The sequence below is a fragment of the Amphiprion ocellaris genome, chromosome 10 (genome assembly GCF_022539595.1).
Source record: "Amphiprion ocellaris isolate individual 3 ecotype Okinawa chromosome 10, ASM2253959v1, whole genome shotgun sequence".
In the NCBI taxonomy this organism is placed as follows: domain Eukaryota; kingdom Metazoa; phylum Chordata; class Actinopteri; family Pomacentridae; genus Amphiprion; species Amphiprion ocellaris.
The window spans coordinates 28,363,985-28,382,564 of record NC_072775.1 but is presented as its reverse complement, the minus strand read 5'-3'; the positions used below and the strand labels follow the sequence as shown (position 1 = coordinate 28,382,564).

The 18,580-nt window shown below is 43.1% G+C and overlaps 1 protein-coding gene across 1 annotated transcript in view; it reads left to right on the top strand.

Moving 5' to 3' along the window:
• The window catches only part of LOC111577504 (contactin-associated protein-like 2), a 90,032-nt gene extending 72,448 nt beyond the window's left edge, over positions 1 to 17,584 (top strand). Inside the window, exon 25 of the mRNA XM_055014851.1 lies at positions 13,942 to 17,584. Coding sequence (XP_054870826.1) covers positions 13,942 to 14,141 — 200 coding nt within the window. The 3' untranslated portion in view covers positions 14,142 to 17,584. The remainder of the gene's footprint in view (positions 1 to 13,941) is intronic.
• The last annotated feature ends 996 nt before the right edge of the window (positions 17,585 to 18,580 follow it).

Below are 18,580 nucleotides of genomic sequence, written 5' to 3'. Positions count from 1 at the left end.
CGACTATGAAGTTGATCATCGACTGTAACAGAACGTGTAGAAATGGTAGAAACTACACTTTATGATTAAAATTGCACTCGTTAATTTAGGGGAACCATCCTCAGCTTGCCTGAGGAAAATATCAATTTAAGCTAAGTCTCAAAGAGACTTTGATTAAAATGAAGTTGATCACTCTCATTCAGTCTCAGTCATAAATTCTGATTTCATTGACCTCCAATTCCCAAAACAAAGAAATACATGGTAGAACTGATGATACTTATATACAAACATTTATTAACAAATTCTACGAACAAGCAATAGACAACAATGACATGACAACAACAGACAGTGAATAAATGAATGGATAAATGCAGATAAATAAACTAATGAACTGTGATTGTCACTGGAAGCAGTTGGTAGAAAAGGTGATGAATTTAGAATGACTTGAAAATTGGAAAACCAATTGTAATTTGTAATTCACCCGTTTAGCAGAAGGAAAGAGATACTTGCATAGCCTTTGTAGTAGTGAAAGGGAGGCTGCTGCAGGATGTGGAGCTGTGACGATGTGCTGGATGAGTTAGTTCAGGAACGCAGAGACAAGAAGGCGCTTTAGCAGGTTTGCATTGCAAAAGTGTGCCGAAGTAAAAACACTAAGAGTCAAAGGTCATAGTTATCAAGAAAATATTTGCACTGTTGTAGTTCTTAAGTAATTCTTAAGTCCAGCTGCAGTCTTCTAAGAGTTGCATTTTCCTAAGATCCTTTGTTACAATCCTATTCTTACAAACCTAAGTTGAATTTTTCTAAAAGCCCAAGTTACATTCTTCATAAAGCCACATTTTCAAAAGCCCTCAAAAAGCGCAATAACAAAACTAAAACTAAACCAAAACCAAAACCAAGTTGCATTCCAGTGACTTTCCTCTATATAGAAAGCTTTGAAGCCAAATGCAACTCAGCATCTAACCAATCATGGATGTGTTCCTCCCAATGGGGTGGTGTTAAGCTTCACTGTTCAGGAGAGATCAGAGGTCAAATACCTTTAAAACTTGCTCTTAGTTCATTTCTTAAGTGTACAAATCCAATTGTTCAATATTTATGATGCTCACAGATCTGAAATAATACCGAATAAATGATTAAAATGACACCAAACACAATGTGTTCATCTCATATGGTTCCTAAGATAATTATAAAATCTGTACACATAAGAATAAACTTAAAAATTAATTGTAGACTTTAGGCTATATGAAGGCCAACTTATAACATGGTTAAACATACAAGCATATACATTCAGTAATAAGAAAAAGAAGACATAGGGAGTAAATATTCTCAGAGTAAAAAAGTCTCTCTGTGTCTTTTATGGCTGTGGTCTGTGACAGAGAGGGGGGGGGGGGGGGGGTGTTGGTATCGTGTGTGCATCTTCCACAAACACCTCAGATTTGGTGTGTTCTTCTTCCATCCTGGTCAACCTGGTATCAGAGACTGAGTCCAGATCGTCACTCCGAAAATGATGCATTTCTTTCATGTTCTGATTTAAACTGTTCTTGTGGTAACTTTACCACATGAAAGAAATCACACGACATTGCTCACGTTTTATAGGTGTTTTATCTAGAACCTACTCGATAACAAAGAGTCCATGCGGACGTATGCACAATGCATGTTACAGGGCAGAGGTCTTCATGAACAACAAGAGCAGACAACCACCGGAGGTCACTTTCTTAATATGTCACTCTGGCTTCACACTGCCGCCTTGTGGATACACCCCTACATTACATGTATGACCAACAACACATCTTAACGTTTTTCACATTACAACATTTCCCCCTCTTTAAGCTTCAATGTCTCCCCAAGTAGAGTAACACAAATTAATAACAATGGAGACTTAGGTCACCCACTTATCTGTGAACTTAAAGCACCTTTTTTTTTTCAACCACATTTTGCCAGTAAAACACTTTAACAACATGGCACAGTTTACTTTAACCAACCATAAATGTCAAATCAAACATTCAGTCTTTCTGGAGGCCTGCGAGCGCATTGTGACCTGCGCAGCACCTCGGGTGACTTAGACAATACCATGGGTGATGGTGGGTTGGGGGAGTCTGGTGTTAGTGGGCTTGTGTGAGGACGTCCCACTTCATCAGAGGGAACCACTAACCCTTCCTGGGGTTCTCTTTCTTGCACTGTCACTCGGGAACACTCTCTTACAGTGGACTGTCCCAACCAAGGCCACTCTGTGGAGCTGCCCACTTCAGAGTCTGTGTCATGGCGCAAGCGCACATGATCTTGATGCCTGCGAAACACACGTCCATCTGCCAATTTAACAACATAGGAGACTGGACCACTTTGTCTCAGGACAACCCCAGGCAGCCATAACAGAGTGTTATTACTGCTGAAATTCCTCACATAGACACGGTCACCAGGTTTCAACAGTCTCTCCCGTGCACCATGATTATGTCTGTTTTTCTGGTTTATCTGCTTCTCCTTCACTTGTGCCTTCATGTCTGGGTGCAGCAGGTCCAACCTTGACTTAGGCCTGCGTCCCATCAGCATTTCAGCTGGGGTGCGTGCAGTCGTTGTCTGTGGTATGAGGCGGTATTTGAACAAGAAACGAGAGAGCCTCATGCTCAGAGAATCTCCTGTCATCCGCTTCCGTCCTTCTTTTACAGTCTGCACAGCCCGCTCTGCCAAACCATTCGAAGCTGGGTGGAAAGGAGCCGTCCTAATGTCATGAATGCCATTCTGTTGCATAAATTCAGCGAACAGCTCACTTGTGAATGTCGGTCCATTATCTGTGACTAGGCTCTCAGGTAAACCATGGACTGCAAACACCTGTCTGAGTTTGTCTATGGTGGAGGTGGCTGTGATGTTATTCATGATATGAGCATCTATCCATTTAGAATGAGCATCCACCATTATCATCAACATTTGTCCCAGAAAGGGACCAGCAAAGTCCAAATGTAATCTGGACCAGGGGCGGTCAGGCCACTCCCATGGATGTAAAGGGGCTGGTGGTGGCATGTTCTGATGAATTTGACACTGTGTACATGACCTCACTTTGTGCTCCAGATCCTCATCCATGTTTGGCCACCAGACATAGGACCTTGCTAGACTTTTCATCCTAGACATTCCAGGGTGTGTCTCATGTATTTCATCCACAATCTGATTATGCCCAGGAGGCGGTACAGCAACTCTTGACCCCCAAAAAATGCAACCATCCTGTAAACTCAGTTCTGTTTTACGTTTAGCATATGGCCGCAGCTCCTCCCCTTCCACGGCATTTGGCCAGCCCTGCAAAAGGAGTGTTTTGACTCTGGAGAGGACTGGATCCCTCTCAGTCCAGTGTCTGATCTGAGTTGCTGTTATGGGCATGTCTACAAGTCTTTCTCAGGAAAACACAGTCTCTGGAGGTACATGCGTAGAAGACGGGGCCTCCGGCAAAGGCAACCGACTCAACGCATCAGCATTTGCATTATCCTTACCTGCCCTGTACAATATGGTGTACTGGTAAGCTGATAGAGTTAGGGCCCAGCGCTGTAGTCTGGCTGAAGCTAGTGGTGGAATGCACTTAACCTCACTGAACAGGCTCAGCAGTGGTTTATGATCTGTAACAATCGAAAATGGCCTGCCGTAGAGGTATTGGTGAAAGCGCTTCACTGCAAACACAACCGCTAGACCTTCTTTGTCTAACTGCGAGTAACCCTTCTCCGCTGCAGTCAGGGTCCTTGAAGCAAAACCAATGGGTCTCTCCGAACCGTCCTCCATCACATGCGACAACTCTGCCCCGACTCCATAGGGAGAGGCGTCACATGACAGCGAAATGTCTTTCTCAGGGTCGAAATGAACCAGAAGTCTGTCAGAGTGGAGGAGCTCCTTAACTTCCTTAAAAGCTGCTTCCTGCTCCTGATCCCACTTCCACTTTGTGTCGTGTCGAAGCAGTTTGTACAATGGGGCCAAGACCTTTGAGAGGTCAGGCAAAAACTTGCCATAATAGTTGACCATCCCCAGAAATGAACGGAGTTCCTGGAGGCTCTTGGGTCTTGGGGCCTCCTTAATGGCCCTGACTTTGCCTTCCACTGGACACAGTCCCTCAGCTGTGATTTTGTGCCCCAGGTAAGTCATGCTCGAAGCCATGAACACACACTTGCCCCGTTTCAGTCGGAGTCCTGCCTCTGAGAGCCTCTTGAGCACCTGTTCCAGGTTAGCGAGATGCTCTGCCTCTGTGGCCCCCATGACCAAAATATCATCCAGGTACACTGCCACCTGCAGAATCCCCTCGAACAAAGTGTCCATTGTTCTTTGGAAAATGGCAGGGCTTGATGCCACTCCAAAAACCAAACGGTTGTATTTGAAAAGGCCCTTGTGAGTGTTGATGGTAACATACTCCTTTGAATCCTCATCTAGGAGCAGCTGTTGGTAGGCCTGGCTCATGTCGAGTTTTGTGAAACGTTTGCCCCTTGCGAGAGTTGCAAACAGGTCCTCCACCCTCGGCAATGGGTACTCTGCTAGCTTAGAGACCTGGTTTACAGTCAGCTTATAATCACCACAAATCCTTGCCATCTTGTCCTCCTTTAGCACAGGGACAATGGGAGCTGCCCACCTGGAGAACTGGACTGGCTCAATGATGCCCAGTTGCTGCAGGTGTTCAAGCTCCTCCTCAACCTTGCCTTTCATGGCATATGGCACAGGTCTGAGCTTATAAAAACGTGGTGGAGCCTCAGGGTCAACATGCAGTTTCACTGTAACCCCTTTAAGCATCCCCAACTCATCTCTGAAAACATCACTGTACTTCTGCAGAATGGTTTCAGTTGAAGTAAGCTCAGTATCATACTTTATGTCATGCCAGTTCAGTCTGATTTTGCGGAGCCAATCCCGGCCCAAAAGACTAGGTCCAGAACCTTTAGCAACCACCAGCCTTGCTCTTGCTCTCTGACCTTCAGCTGCAGTGTCCACAAAGAGCACTCCTATATGTGGGATGGGCTGCCCTGTGTAAGTTCTGAGCCTGAGTTTTGATGGGTGAATGGGTGGTAGGTCAGACTGCCATGTCTGCTTATAGGTTTCCTCACTGATAACTGATGCTATTGCTCCAGAATCAATCTCAAACTTAATGTCCTGCCCACTGACTGTGACTGTGGCATAATAGGGCTCTGGCGGTGTGTTTTCCATCTCATCATCCTCTGCCTCAACTCCAAACATATTATAGGCACACACAGCATCAATGTCCTCCTCCTTGAGGTGGTGTGTGTCAGCCTGTTGGGCTTTTGCTCGTGTTGGTTTGCCTTTCCCCTTTGAGCTCCTGCACTTTGTAGCTAAATGTCCCTTTTTATTACATGCATGGCAGACAGCATCTTTAAATTTACAGTCATTTGCAAAGTGTGGTCCTCCACACCAAAAACATTGCACTCGTTTTGTGCTTTTAATAGCCTCTTTACCAGACTTCCTCCATATTTGGTGCACTTGTGCCATCTGTGACCCTCCATGTCCTTTCTGAATGCCTTTGGCATTGTTTTCAGCCATCTTCATACCTTGGGAAATTTCCAGGGCTTTTTTGAAAGACAAAGGTGGGGCCTCTCCGAGCAGGCGGCGCTGTATGGCATCGCTATTTATTCCGCACAGCAGCCTGTCACAGAGCATATCATCTAATACTGTCCCAAAGTCACAATGCTCTGACAACTGTCGAAGCTCAGCCACAAAGTTAGCTATAGACTGTCCAGGCTTCCTAAAATGACTGTGAAATTTAAACCGCTGGACTATCACTGAGGGCTTGGGGTTGTGGTGGTTACTCACGAGTTGGACAAGTTCTGAATACGGGATCTGCCCTGGTTTCCGTGGTGTGGCCAAGTTCCTTATGAGCCTGTATGTCTTCGCCCCACACACACTCAGGAGAATAGAGCGCTTCTTTGCCTCTTCCGTAATCCCATTAGCAAGGAAAAAGTGTCCAACCTCTCCTCATACTCCGTCCAATCTTTGTTTTCCTCCACGAATTCACCGATAGTCCCGAACGTAGCCATCTGGACCCGAGGACTCATCTCCTCGCGAAACTCCTCTGCCGCGTCGTCTCCGTGCGGTGCTCCCTTCGAGTCAGTACCGCTGCTCATCCATAGCCGCCTAGCTGGCTAGCACACTGTCGACTAGCTAAGCTAACAACGAAACAAACCGACAGACACGTCCGAAAAAAAAAGTTCACCTCGTCGCCAAAAGTATGTGGTAACTTTACCACATGAAAGAAAGCACGCGACACATTGCTCACATTTTATCTGTGTTTTATCTAGAACCTACTTGATAACAAAGAGTCCATGCGGACGTATGCACAATACATGTTACAGGGCAGAGGTCTTCATGAACAACAAGAGCAGACAACCACCGGAGGTCACTTTCTTAATATGTCACTCTGGCTTCACACTGCCGCCTTGTGGATACACCCCTACATTACATGTATGACCAACTCAACACATCTTAACGTTTTTAACATTACAACAGTTCTATTCACTCTTGTGTAGAAAATTCTGTGTTAGGTTGGGAGATCAGAAAGTCAGAATGCCAATCCTGCAGAGGTGTGGTTTTCCTCACAGTTGACACTTTATGACACTTATCAGATTCTAGTGGAGGTAGGAGGCATCCTGTTGTCTCCAAAAGTCCCATGAGTGATCCTTTATTCGTAAACATCCGATCAGGAGATGTTCCATTTGGAGGTGAATTTTGGGTTAGCTGTCTCCTGAAATGGTGTCTTACCAAATTTACAGCTTTGGGAGAGAGTCTTTGGATCTTTGTGTGTTGCTCTGGAATGTTCTGCTTCCTTAGTACGCTACATTGACCTTTGGCCTATGGTACCAGGTACACTTTGAGCAACCTTCTTCTCGAACATGGTGTTCGATTTAGCTAGTCTATTGCACAGTAGTCCAATAATAAAACACTGTGCAATTTCAAATCGGGCAGGCCGTTCCTCCCAATGACCCCCCTCCAAATTTCTCCATCATTGCCCACATGAGCGTTGAAGTCCCCCAGGAGAACTATGGAGTTCCCAGGCAGCACCCTTTCCAGGACACCGCCCAGAGAGTCCAAGAAGGCCGAATACTCCGAACTGTTGTTCGGTGCATCAACACAAACGACAGAGTTTTCCCCTCTGACACGAAGGCAGAGAGGTGACCCTTCTCGTTCTCCAGGGAGAACTCCAGCAAAGCAGCACTCAGCCAGAGGCTCATGAGTATCCCCACATCTGCCCGGCAATTCTCACCCTGGGCAACTCCAGAAAAGGAGAGAGTCCAACCCCTCTCCAGTATTTTGGTTCCGGAACCCTTGCTGTGCGTGAAGGTGAGCCCAGCTATAGTCATGGAAAAAATGATGAGACCACCCTTGTTTTCTTCAATTTCCTGTTCATTTTAGTGCCTGGTACAACTAAAGGCACATTTGTTTGGACAAATATAATGATAACAACAAAACAGTTCATGCGAGTTTAAGAGCTGATATCTAGCTATTTTGTATAGTTTTCTTGATAATAACCAAAATCACTTAAGTTCTTACATTAGTAGCTATGGCACTGCACTGCCAAAAACAATGCTTTTAGATGTTCCATGTTTTCTTTTCTGTCTGTTTTAGTCACATGATACACACAGGAGCTAGTACTTGATTGCGTAACCATTGTTTTTGATGACTGCAGCCATGCATCTTGGCATGCTCTCCACCAGCTTCTGACATTGTTCTGCTGTCACAGCAGCCCATTCCTGTTGCATAAATTCAAATAAATTTGTTTAGTTTATGGGCTTGTGATTCTCCATTTTGCGTTTGGTGATTTTCCACAGGTTTTCAATTGGACTTAGATCTGGTGATTGAGCAGTCCAAGGCATGGTTCCAGTGTTCTGGTTCTCCATCCAAGCTTCAACTGACCTTGCTGTGTGGCAAGGGGCATAAGAGTCTTGTTGGAAAATCCAGTCATTGGAGACAGGAAAGAGTTTTCCAGCTGATGGAAGAAGTCTGTTTTCAAGAGTAGCCCTGTGCATGACCTGGTTCATTCATCCTTCACACAGTTGCTTTTATCCTGTTCCACCCATACTGAAACAACCTGAGATCATCACTGATCCACCCCCATGTTTTACCTTAGGGGCAAGACAGTCTAGTTTTTAGGCTTCTCCTGGCTTCCTCCAAGCCACTAAGTTGGCTGGAGTGGGCATCAACTGAAAATTGGATTCATCACTGAAGAGAAACCTTATCCCAATCATCAACAGTCCAAGCCTTGTGATCCCCAGCAAAGAGTAATTGTGCTTTCCTCTGCCTTTCGTTGAAGAAGGGCTTCTTCCGTGCCCTTTGTGACTTCAGATCAGCTAAAAGAAGTTGGTGTCAAACTGTCCTTGCCGAACAAGTCACATTTCTCGACAGTGTCCACTTATTTTTACGGTCCCTGGAGGTCTGACGATGATTCCTGACACAGGAACGGATGAGTGCATGGTCAACTCTTGAAAGATGTTTCCTGCTGCAACCAGCTAGCAATTCGGTAGTACCATGTTCAGCTTGTTTTTTCTTGGTGTAATGAATGGCTGTCTTGGTGATTTTCAATTTTTTGCTACCTGTCTCTCATTCATGCCAATTTCCAGCAGTGCCAAGATGGCTGCCATTGTGGCTTCACATAACTTTTGTTTTAGACATTATGTGAGACAACTTCTGAGTTGTGCTAGTTTGAATGTAAGCCGGAAACCACTCCAGGCTTTTGCATGTGCAGTGTCATAAATTGGCCTCTTATATACCCTGGGAATACAAATAAGCTTAATCATGTCAAATAAGACATGAAGTATTATGTAGTCAGCTGCAGTTTTTGATGTGTTCATTGTATTCTTCAGGCAATATACCTTTAGAATTGAAAGTCAAGTAGTTCAAGTCCAATGAATAGCTTGAAATGTTTTAAGTGGTAAACGTCCAGAGGTTAAAAAAAAGGTAAGGTTACCCAAAACTGAAAAACAATGTACATTTCAGAATTATACAAAAAGGCCTTTTTCAGGGAATAAGAAATGGGTTAACAACTTAAAGCTGTTTTGCAGCAATGGAGGTTGATCAAGCCTTGAAAGCTGGTGCTACCAATTCCTACAGGTTTCCCAACTTAATTGCTTACAACCCCCTCAGTCTGTATAAAAGCAGTGTTGAAACACACCTTGGCACTATACCCTTGAGAGCATTATTTGAACAGTACTATACTGCAGAAAGTAGCGTGTTGGTATAAAAATGACGAGGAAAAGGCAATTAACAATAAGATAAGATGATCCTTTATTTCTCCCCACACCAGGGGAAATTCACAGTTACGGCAGCTTATGTAGCAATAAACATAGTAATAGCAATAAAATAATAGTAAAATAAAATAGTAATAATGTTTACAATATGTACACAGATGAGAAATGAGAATGAAATAGTACAGTATTGACACACTGTAAACAACACAATATAAAGTGGCTTGAAAAAATAAGTTTCAAAAGTGCAAAGATGCAGCAGTGCAAGAATTGCTGTGCAAATTTTTTGATTTGGAGTGATATGATATGAGTCCAATTCATGTTAACATCAGCCTGTGATGCTGATGTTATATAGATAGGAGAGAGACAGACCATCATAACACTTAAAAATGTAGGTCTTTTCTATAGAGAAATTGTGAACAAAGTCACGGAGTCAGTGAGTGCAATTTTCTTCACCATAAAAAGGCACTCCGAAACTGGGGGAAACTCTGACAGGAAGAGGTCTGGAAGACCCAAAGCCACAACAGAATCAGAAGACAAGTTTCTGAGAGTCAACAGCCTGCCTAATAGGTGACTCACAGGACAACAGCTTCAAGCGCAGCTTCATAGTAGTCGTAGTAAGCAAGTCTCAGTTTCAACTATGAAGAGAAGACTTCGAATTGCAGGTTTGACAGGTCGAGTTGCAGTAAGAAAGCCATTGCTAAGACGTCAGAAGTGGAAAAGGGGTTTGCCTGGGCCACGAAACACAGCCAATAACTACTGAAGACTGGAATCAAATTTGAAATCTTTGGTTCATAATCCAGGATTTTTGTACACAGTCAAGTCGGCGAAATGATGGTTCCTCAGTATGTGACATCAACTGTCAACCATGAAGGAGGAAGCATGATGGTCTGGGGCTGTTTTGCTGGATCCAGGATCGATGACTTGTACAGAGTGAGAGGTACCTTGAACCAAAATGGCTACCACAGCATTCTACAGTGCCATGCAGTACCTTCTGGTGTGCACCTAGTTGGTCAGGGGTTCATCCGACTGCAAGATAATGACCCAAAACATCAGTCCAAGCTATGCCACAACTACATTAGGAAAAAAGAACAAGATGGTAAGCTTGAAAACACGGGAATGGCCAGACTTAACCCCCATCAAGTTGGTAGTATTGGGAGTGCAACCTCATGGTGTTCACAGAGTCATGGCTGAACAAACTCACTCCGGACTCACTTTTAACTCTGGACGGATTTCATCTTGTCAGAGTGGACCGGAACGTGAGGGAGATTGGTAAGAAAAAAGGTGGGGGCTTCGCACTGTATGTGAATGACAGATGGTGTAATGCTGGGCACATTAGCGTTAAAGAGATAGATATAGAATTACTGGCGGTTAGTCTGCGTCCATTCTATCTGCCCCGGGAGTATTCACATGTAATTGCTATTACTGTGTACATCCCTCCCTCGGCTGATGCGGCTGCAGCCTGTGAACTCATCCACAGTGAAGTGTCCCAGCTGCAAACATCACACCCTCAGTCTCTTATTATCATCTCTCAGGAGACTTTAATCATATATCACTCTCTGCCACTTTCCCCACATTCACCCAGTATGTGACCTGCCACACTAGAGACAGTAAAATCTTGGACCTACTGTATGCAAGCATCAAGGATGCATACAGCTCCTCCCCCCTGCCCCCACTGGGCCGCTCAGATCACAACCTGGTGGGACTGCAGCCCATTTACATACCTATGGTAAAGAAACAACCCCCGCCATGAGGTATGTGAAGAAGTGGTCTGATGAGACCACTGAGGCGCTGCAGGGCTGCTTTGAGACGACAGACTGGGATGTGCTGTGTGGCCCACATGGGGAGGATATTGATGCACTGACGGACACTATTGCGAACTATATCAACTTCTGTGCAGAGAACACTGTACCGACCAAGAAACTGCGGTGCTTCTGTAACAGCAAACCCTGAGTGACCCCTGAACTGAAGGCCCTGCTGGAGGAGAAGAGGGGGCTTTTTGGATCTGGGGACAAAGAGGAGCTGAGGAGGGTGCAGAAGGAGATAAAGAAGAAGATCAGGGATGACAAGGCCAGCTACAGGTCCAAGATGGAATCTCACCTGCAGGAAAATAGCACGAGGGAGGTCTGGAAAGACCTGAGATCCATCTCGGTTACAGCAGAGGCCATGAGAGGGGAGCTGCAGCAGGAGACCAGGAGTGGGCCAATGAGCTGAATCTGTTCTTTAACAGATTTGACTCTCCTCTCACCCCTACCCCCTCTCATCAAAGCACCGACCAGCCAGCTCCTTCTTCACACCTCAGCTCTCTACCACCAACACCACCAACAGCACCCCTCCTCCGATCCCTGTCCTCCACCACCTCCAGACTCCACATACAGTCCCATCACCCCTCCTCGTCTCACCCACCACCACCACCATCACCCCTCCTCCTGCTACCCTCCTCCACCACCCCCAGTCTCTCCATAACAGCTGACCAGGTGAGAAGTGAGCTGAAAAAGATCAAGACCAGAAAAGCCGCAGGTCCTGACGGAATCAGCTCCAGACTCCTTAGAGACTGTGCAGACCAGCTCTGTCAAGTGCTGCTGCACATCGTTAACCTGACCCTGATTCTGGAGAGGGTTCCTCTGTTATGGAAGACTTCCTGCCTGGTTCCTGTCTCAAAGACCAGGAGCCCCAGGGAGCCTAACCACTTCAAACCTGTGGCCCTCACTTTTCATCTGATGAAGACCATGAAGAGGACGGTCCTCAGGAACCTCCGTCCCCAGGTGAGCCCACATCTGGATCCACTGCAGTTCGCTTACCAACCGAACATTGGAGTGGATGATGCAGTCGTCTACCTGCTGCACAGATTGCTGACTCACCTGGAGAACACCGACAGCACTGTGAGGGTCATGTTCTTTGACTTCTCCAGTGTTTTCAACACAATCGAGCCTTCTCTGCTCAGGCTGAAGCCTGAAGGAGCAGGAGTAGACTGTCACCTGGCTGCTTGGACCATCGACTACCTCACCAACAGACCACAGTACGTGAGGCTTCAGGACTGTGTGTCTGATGTGGTAGTCAGCAGCATGGGGGCCCCACAGGGGACAGTGCTCTCCCCCTTTCTCTTTACCCTGTACACATTGGACTTCCACTACAACTCTGGGAGCTGTCACCTCCAGAAGTTCTCTGATGATACAGCCATTGTCGGGTGTGTATCTGAGGGGGATGAGCGGGAGTACAGGGCGGTCATCTCTGACTTTGTTGATTGGTGTGAGCGAAACCATCTGCAGCTCAACCCCAGTAAGACGAAGGAGATGATTATCGACTTCTGCAGGAGGAAGACACCTCCGACTACACCAGTGAACATCCAGGGTTTGGATATTGAGATGGTGGACACATACAAATACCTGGGTGTTCACCTCAACAATAAACTGGACTGGACACACAATACAGAGGTCTTGTACAAGAAGGACCAAAGTCATCTCCACCTGCTGAGGAAACTGAGGTCCTTTGGAGTGTGCAGGACTCTGCTCTGGACATTTTATGACTCTGTGGTAGTGTGTGCTGTTTTCTATGCAGTGGTCTGCTGAGGAGCGGGAAGCACTGAAAGGGACAGAAAGAGACTAAACAGACTGGTCAGGAGGGCCGATTCTGTCCTGGACTGTTCCCTGGACTCCATAGAGGAGGTGGGTGAGAGGAGGATGTTGGCAAAGCTCACATCCATCATGGACAATCCCTCTCACCCACTGCATGACACTGTGGGGTCTTTAAGCTGCTCCTTCAGCAGCAGACTGAGACATCCACCCTGCAAGAAGGAGCGCTATCGCAGGTCCTTCATCCCATCTGCTGTAAGACTTTACAACATCAGCATCACTGGCTGATGTTAACATAAACTGACTCATATCATATCGCCCCGAATCAAAAAGAATTGCACAGCAATTCTTGCACTGCTACATCTTTGCACTTTTGAAACTTATTTTTACATTGTATTGTTTACAGTGTGTCAGTACTGTACTATTTCATCCTCACTTCTCATCCCTGTACATTTTGTAAATATTATTACTACTATTTTATTATTATTTTATTCCTACTACCATGTTTATTGCTACATAAGCTGCTGTAACAATGTGAATTTCCCTGGAGTGGGGAGAAATAAAGGACTATCTTATCTTTACTAGACAGAAGAGCGAATGCAAAGCAACCTACAAACAGCTGGGAAATTGGGAAGAACTTTCTAAAGAATATTTGATTTCCTTTGTGGAAAGAATGCCACGAGTGTGTTCAGGCGTTACATCTGCCAAAGATGCCTACTTTGATGAGTCAAAAGTTTAGAATACATTTTGGTTTCTAAATAGTTTTTTTTTTCTCCTTGATTTGTTTATTTCCTCTATGCTTTGATTTGAGAGTACAATGAGACATTAAAGTGCATAATTTCTAACTTAGAAAAATGGAAAAATTGGGTTGTTCTTTTGAGCGTAGTGTATGCACATATATGAGGATCAACCAGTGAGAAGCACTGTTGTCATCCCTGGTTGTGGCCTAGGGACTACAAATTTGTAAGTAAAAGACTGTGCTACATGTTGAGGGTGTGGTGTTAGCAAACATGGATGCTTCCCAGGAAGGGAGAATCGAACAACATCAATTTGTATTCTGGGGAAGTTTTTTTTTGTTTTTTGGACCACTGCTACTTCTGTTCTGACATTTCTATAATTGAAGCATCAGACAGAATATTTCAGCTGTTCAGTCTGTTAAATAAAATGCTGATTCGTTTTATTTCCAGGCATCATCTCCACTGTGATCTTCACTGTCCTTTGCATCATGGTGTTTGTGATCCGTCATATGTTTCGTCATAAAGGCTCCTACCATACTAATGAGGCCAAGGGAGCGGAGTCAGCAGACTGTGCCGACGCAGCGATCATTGTGAATGACCCAGCCTTCACTGAAACTATAGATGAGAGCAAGAAGGAGTGGTTCATCTGAACCCTCAATGACATGTACATGTGACATTAGGATGTATGTAGTTTTCTCAGCATAGGAAGTAGTAACGAAGTAATGAGACCACCTGTGGAATGTCGAAGATGTGCCTCGTGGTAAATGTACAAACCTTATGGACAATGGACATCATGACATTACAGCATGGGTATCAAAGCACAGGGTGTAGCGCTCATGTGGAGAAGTGGAACAGTTTATGTTAACTTTATTTACAGTGGACAGTGTATCACAGTGATAGCCTTCAGACGATGTGCCATACAGTTACAGGCATTGAGTAACTGTGTTCATTGGCTTTTATTTTTGGCTTTTTTCTATATCATTCTGATATTCACTCAACTTATGTAATTTATTTATGCATATGTATGTAATATATTTTTTAATACAAGTTTAATTTATGTAGGTTTTATTTTCATAACTTAATATCTTTATGTCTGTGTGATGTGCAGCTATTTCACCTTAGAAAATAATGTCATTGATGGTAATGTATAGTTTGTGCTGCAATGCTCATAAATTCCAGTTTTTGTTTCTTGGTTGTTATTTTTTTTTAACTGGCACAGTTCATCATTTACCTTCCTTTATATTTAAGTAAAGCTTCATAATTTTACACTTAAGAATGAAAACATTTGCGTGTGGGCATGTGTGTATACTGACTGGCTTGCTTGTCTGCAAAGAGGATGTCGTCATGACTTTGCATCATTTGGACTAAGACATAGGAACAAAAGGAAAAAACGCACTTGCACCTACATAATTATCAGTGTCTCTTAATGACTTGTGAGCACAGTTGTTGTTGTTTTACTGTTTTGCTGCCTGAAGACTTCTGGGATGAGTTCAAAATTTTGAAGCTAGAACTAGATCTGGCAATCACAAGAGCTTGTCTCAGGTTGTTCCTTGTTATCAATACCTGAACATCATATTGCAAAAGCATTTATCTAACAGTGATAACAAATGAAAAAAAAAGGTTTCTTAATGTCACTGCTATTTGAGAAACATAACATTTTGGAAATCTTTGTATGTACAATTGGACCCAGAGTCAGACAATATTAAATTTATCCTGGTGCATCTAGGAGAGAGACAAGTGGGCAAGGATTGTAGCATAGTTTAGTACAAGGATTGTAAGTGGGGGGAGACTTCGAACCTAGCTCTGTCACAAATGAACCAATACACCTTTCAGCACCTAACTGACATAGTCACTATAGTTAGCTGAGCGCCACAGTAGCGTCAATATAGATACCCACATGAAGACTAAATATGTTTCAAACTATCTTCATCTCTAACTGCACATCCGACCATAATGATTTGTTTAGTTTTTCCAATGTCTATGCAAAATAAAATGTGTGAAACAGCACGAAGGTGTTGGTACAAGGGCTGTAGGTAGGTCTAGAGTAAGACTAGTCCTTGATCAAAGTGGTTTTGAGATCAATTCAAGGCTGATCACAAAGGAATGGCAAAAAAACACTGTTGTCTTCCTGCTGTTTTTTATGTAAGTCAGATGTAGAATATTATCACTCCCCTCATCACTTCAGAAAAGTTAAAACTAACAGAAACAGAAAACAACTCCAAGGAACAACTCTGAGCAAAGAAACTAAATCTTGGAAACAAAATATTGGGGATATTTTTTGCAGTGTCAAAAAATAAAAATAAAAGTATGATATTTTGGTTGTTCTGCAGGAAAAACACAATTTGGAAATAATCATTACCTAAAGCCATGAACAGTCTCTTCTTTCTGCTAGGATAGAAGCCAACCTCACTGGCCAGAAAAAAAGCAAACTGGTGGTCATCTAGAAACCAAAGACCAGGTGAGACAAGAAGCCATGACTGAGACTAGTCCGAGTCAACATGTCCGGAAGACAATTATGGCAAAGAAACATTGGCTTAGTTAAGCCAATGTTTCTTTGGTTGTCTGTCAGCAAAATTACAAAAAAAAAAAAACTACCAGGCCAAGTTTCAGGCAACTTGATGGAAAGGTGGAACACGAGGTAAGAAAGAACCCATTAAATTTTAAAAGAGACCCAGATCAGTATTTTAGATTGCAAGGTGGGGCGTTGTTCTCAGGGAGGGACTGTGTTCTCCTAATCCACTTGTAGTTTCACTTGTGATGGAACTAGGCTACAGTGTCCCACTGCTCCTGGTAGGGCTTGCCTATTTGGCTAAACACATTATGGAACTCTGTCTCTAGAAGATGAAACATGAAATTACTTGAGTCAGAGTAGAAAGCAATACTTAGCATCTCAACTGTTAATGTGCAGAATATCAAGCAGAGCAGGCAACTCACTGCTTACTCGCTTGGTTTATCTTTCCTCTAAAGGGTGATTAGTCACTGTATTGGCAGCATGGCATAATCTATAATCCTGCTCACTGAGAAAGTTTTTCTGATTTCTATTTAATATAGTATTTTAGATATATTTGTAAGTGTGCCTGATATTGTTTTTTTTTTTTCGTGAGTTTCTTGTCCCTTCTCCGGCTGAGTGAATTTGAGGTTGGCATATTAGAATAGGTGTGGTCATGTTGATGCAAGCTACTTCCTGATAGGGCACATCTACACTAACTATTGACTCACTTATTACCAGATGGACTGAAAGGGCTCTTCAGGACCCCTCTAGTACCTCTCTTTTAAAAACCTTAACCTTCAAAAGTCTTTGAAATTCATGAAGTAAGGTGGTGTTTCTACAAAAGAATGCTTGTTAGCTACATAGTACACTATGGCTTAAGACCTGACAACCTTTGATTGTATTGCATCTGTATTCATTGGACTGCCCTGTGGTGTAATGGCATGCTGTTTGACACTGAATAACACACACTTTTGTGTTTCATAAGCCACAGTAGCATCACATTGCTTTTTCTGTATGTTAGACTATATGTAAAACTTTTTCAAACTGTTGCTTTGATAGCAGGTTCTGGATTCTTTGTGGTTTTCTCATTGTCTTGAAAAAATGGATGCTTCCACTTGGAAAGACCACTAAAATATGAGTACAAATCTTGTACTGGCTCGTTTTTTAAATTTATGCGTTATTTTACTTAATACGTCTTGATCGAGTTCTAGGTGAGGGGCCCTAAGTTTTGATAAGAAAGTCACTGTATACTTTAGCAAAGTTATATGAAAATGTGTTGTTTGAATATTTTGCCCAGATGTTAAATTTGCAATTATAGCTCATTTGAAAATCTTTGTCTCTCTCATCCAGACTGGAAAGCTCAGAAACCAGTTTTCTTTGTTGTTGTATATCCTCCACCTGCTCCTTACTCTGAGTTTTTAATCCCAATTCTCAGACTTTTTATCTGACTAAGTCCTCAGTTCAGATAAAGTGATTATTGTGGGTGACTTTAACATTCATGTTGGCATTGAAGTGACAGCCTTACAACTGCATTTAATCCATTATTAGATTCAATTAGCTTTTCTCAACATGTAAATAAACTGACTCACAGTTTTAATCACACCCTTGACCTTGTCCTGACTTATGGCTTAGAAACTGAACAATTAACAGTATTTGTGCAGAACCCTCTTCTTTCTGATTATTTTTAAAATAATGTTTCAATTTACAACAATGGATTGTACAGCAGTTGAGAATAAACATCATTACAGTAGATGTCTGTCTGACAGTGCTGTAACTAAATTTAAGGAAGTGATACCATCATTATTTACTTCAGCACCATCTACGGAAAAAAAAAATAGAGGGCAGATATAATTTTACCCCCACAGAAGTAGATTATTCTGTCAATAATGCTGCAGCCTCACTGCATACAACACTTGATAGTGTTGCACCTTTGAAAAAGAAGGCTTTCTCTCAGAGAGGACCTGCTCATTGGTATAATTCCCAGCTGCGGACTTTAAAAAGTTTTAAAAAAGCTGGAAAGGAAGTGGCATTCCAGAGGAATGCTAATTCAACAACAAAAGGGGCTAGAATCATGGGACTAACTGTTATACAAAGCTCTTGACTTCTACTATCATGTAGGCTGTTATCACCAGCAGGGGGCATCACAAAATGTGGTAAAAATTTTATTTCACCTTTGTATATCAATTGCATTTATAAATTCAGTCCAAATAAATGTGTCACTCATCAATTTAAACCCCTAAATGCACTTAAAGTTTTCCATTTCACTCTTCCGTTTAGGAAGAAATTTGAAGAAATAACTACAACTTCCAATAGCGTCACAATACAACATGATTGGACACGCCATGAAACATGTTGTTCTTCTTGGGGTTTACAAACGAGGGCTGTGTTTTTTTATCAATAAACTAAAATTAACGGAATGAAGTACTGACAAAAGGTGCTACTGTTAAAGTATATTGTATTAACACGTCATATGAAATAAGTGTTAAAGAATAGATTGTATTGTGATCATTTTTGCGTTTTTATTACACCGGAAGTGTTTGGGAAAAATTTTTACTTTTTTGGGGGAGTCATTGGTAAAGCATCCCTGTGAGTGTTGGC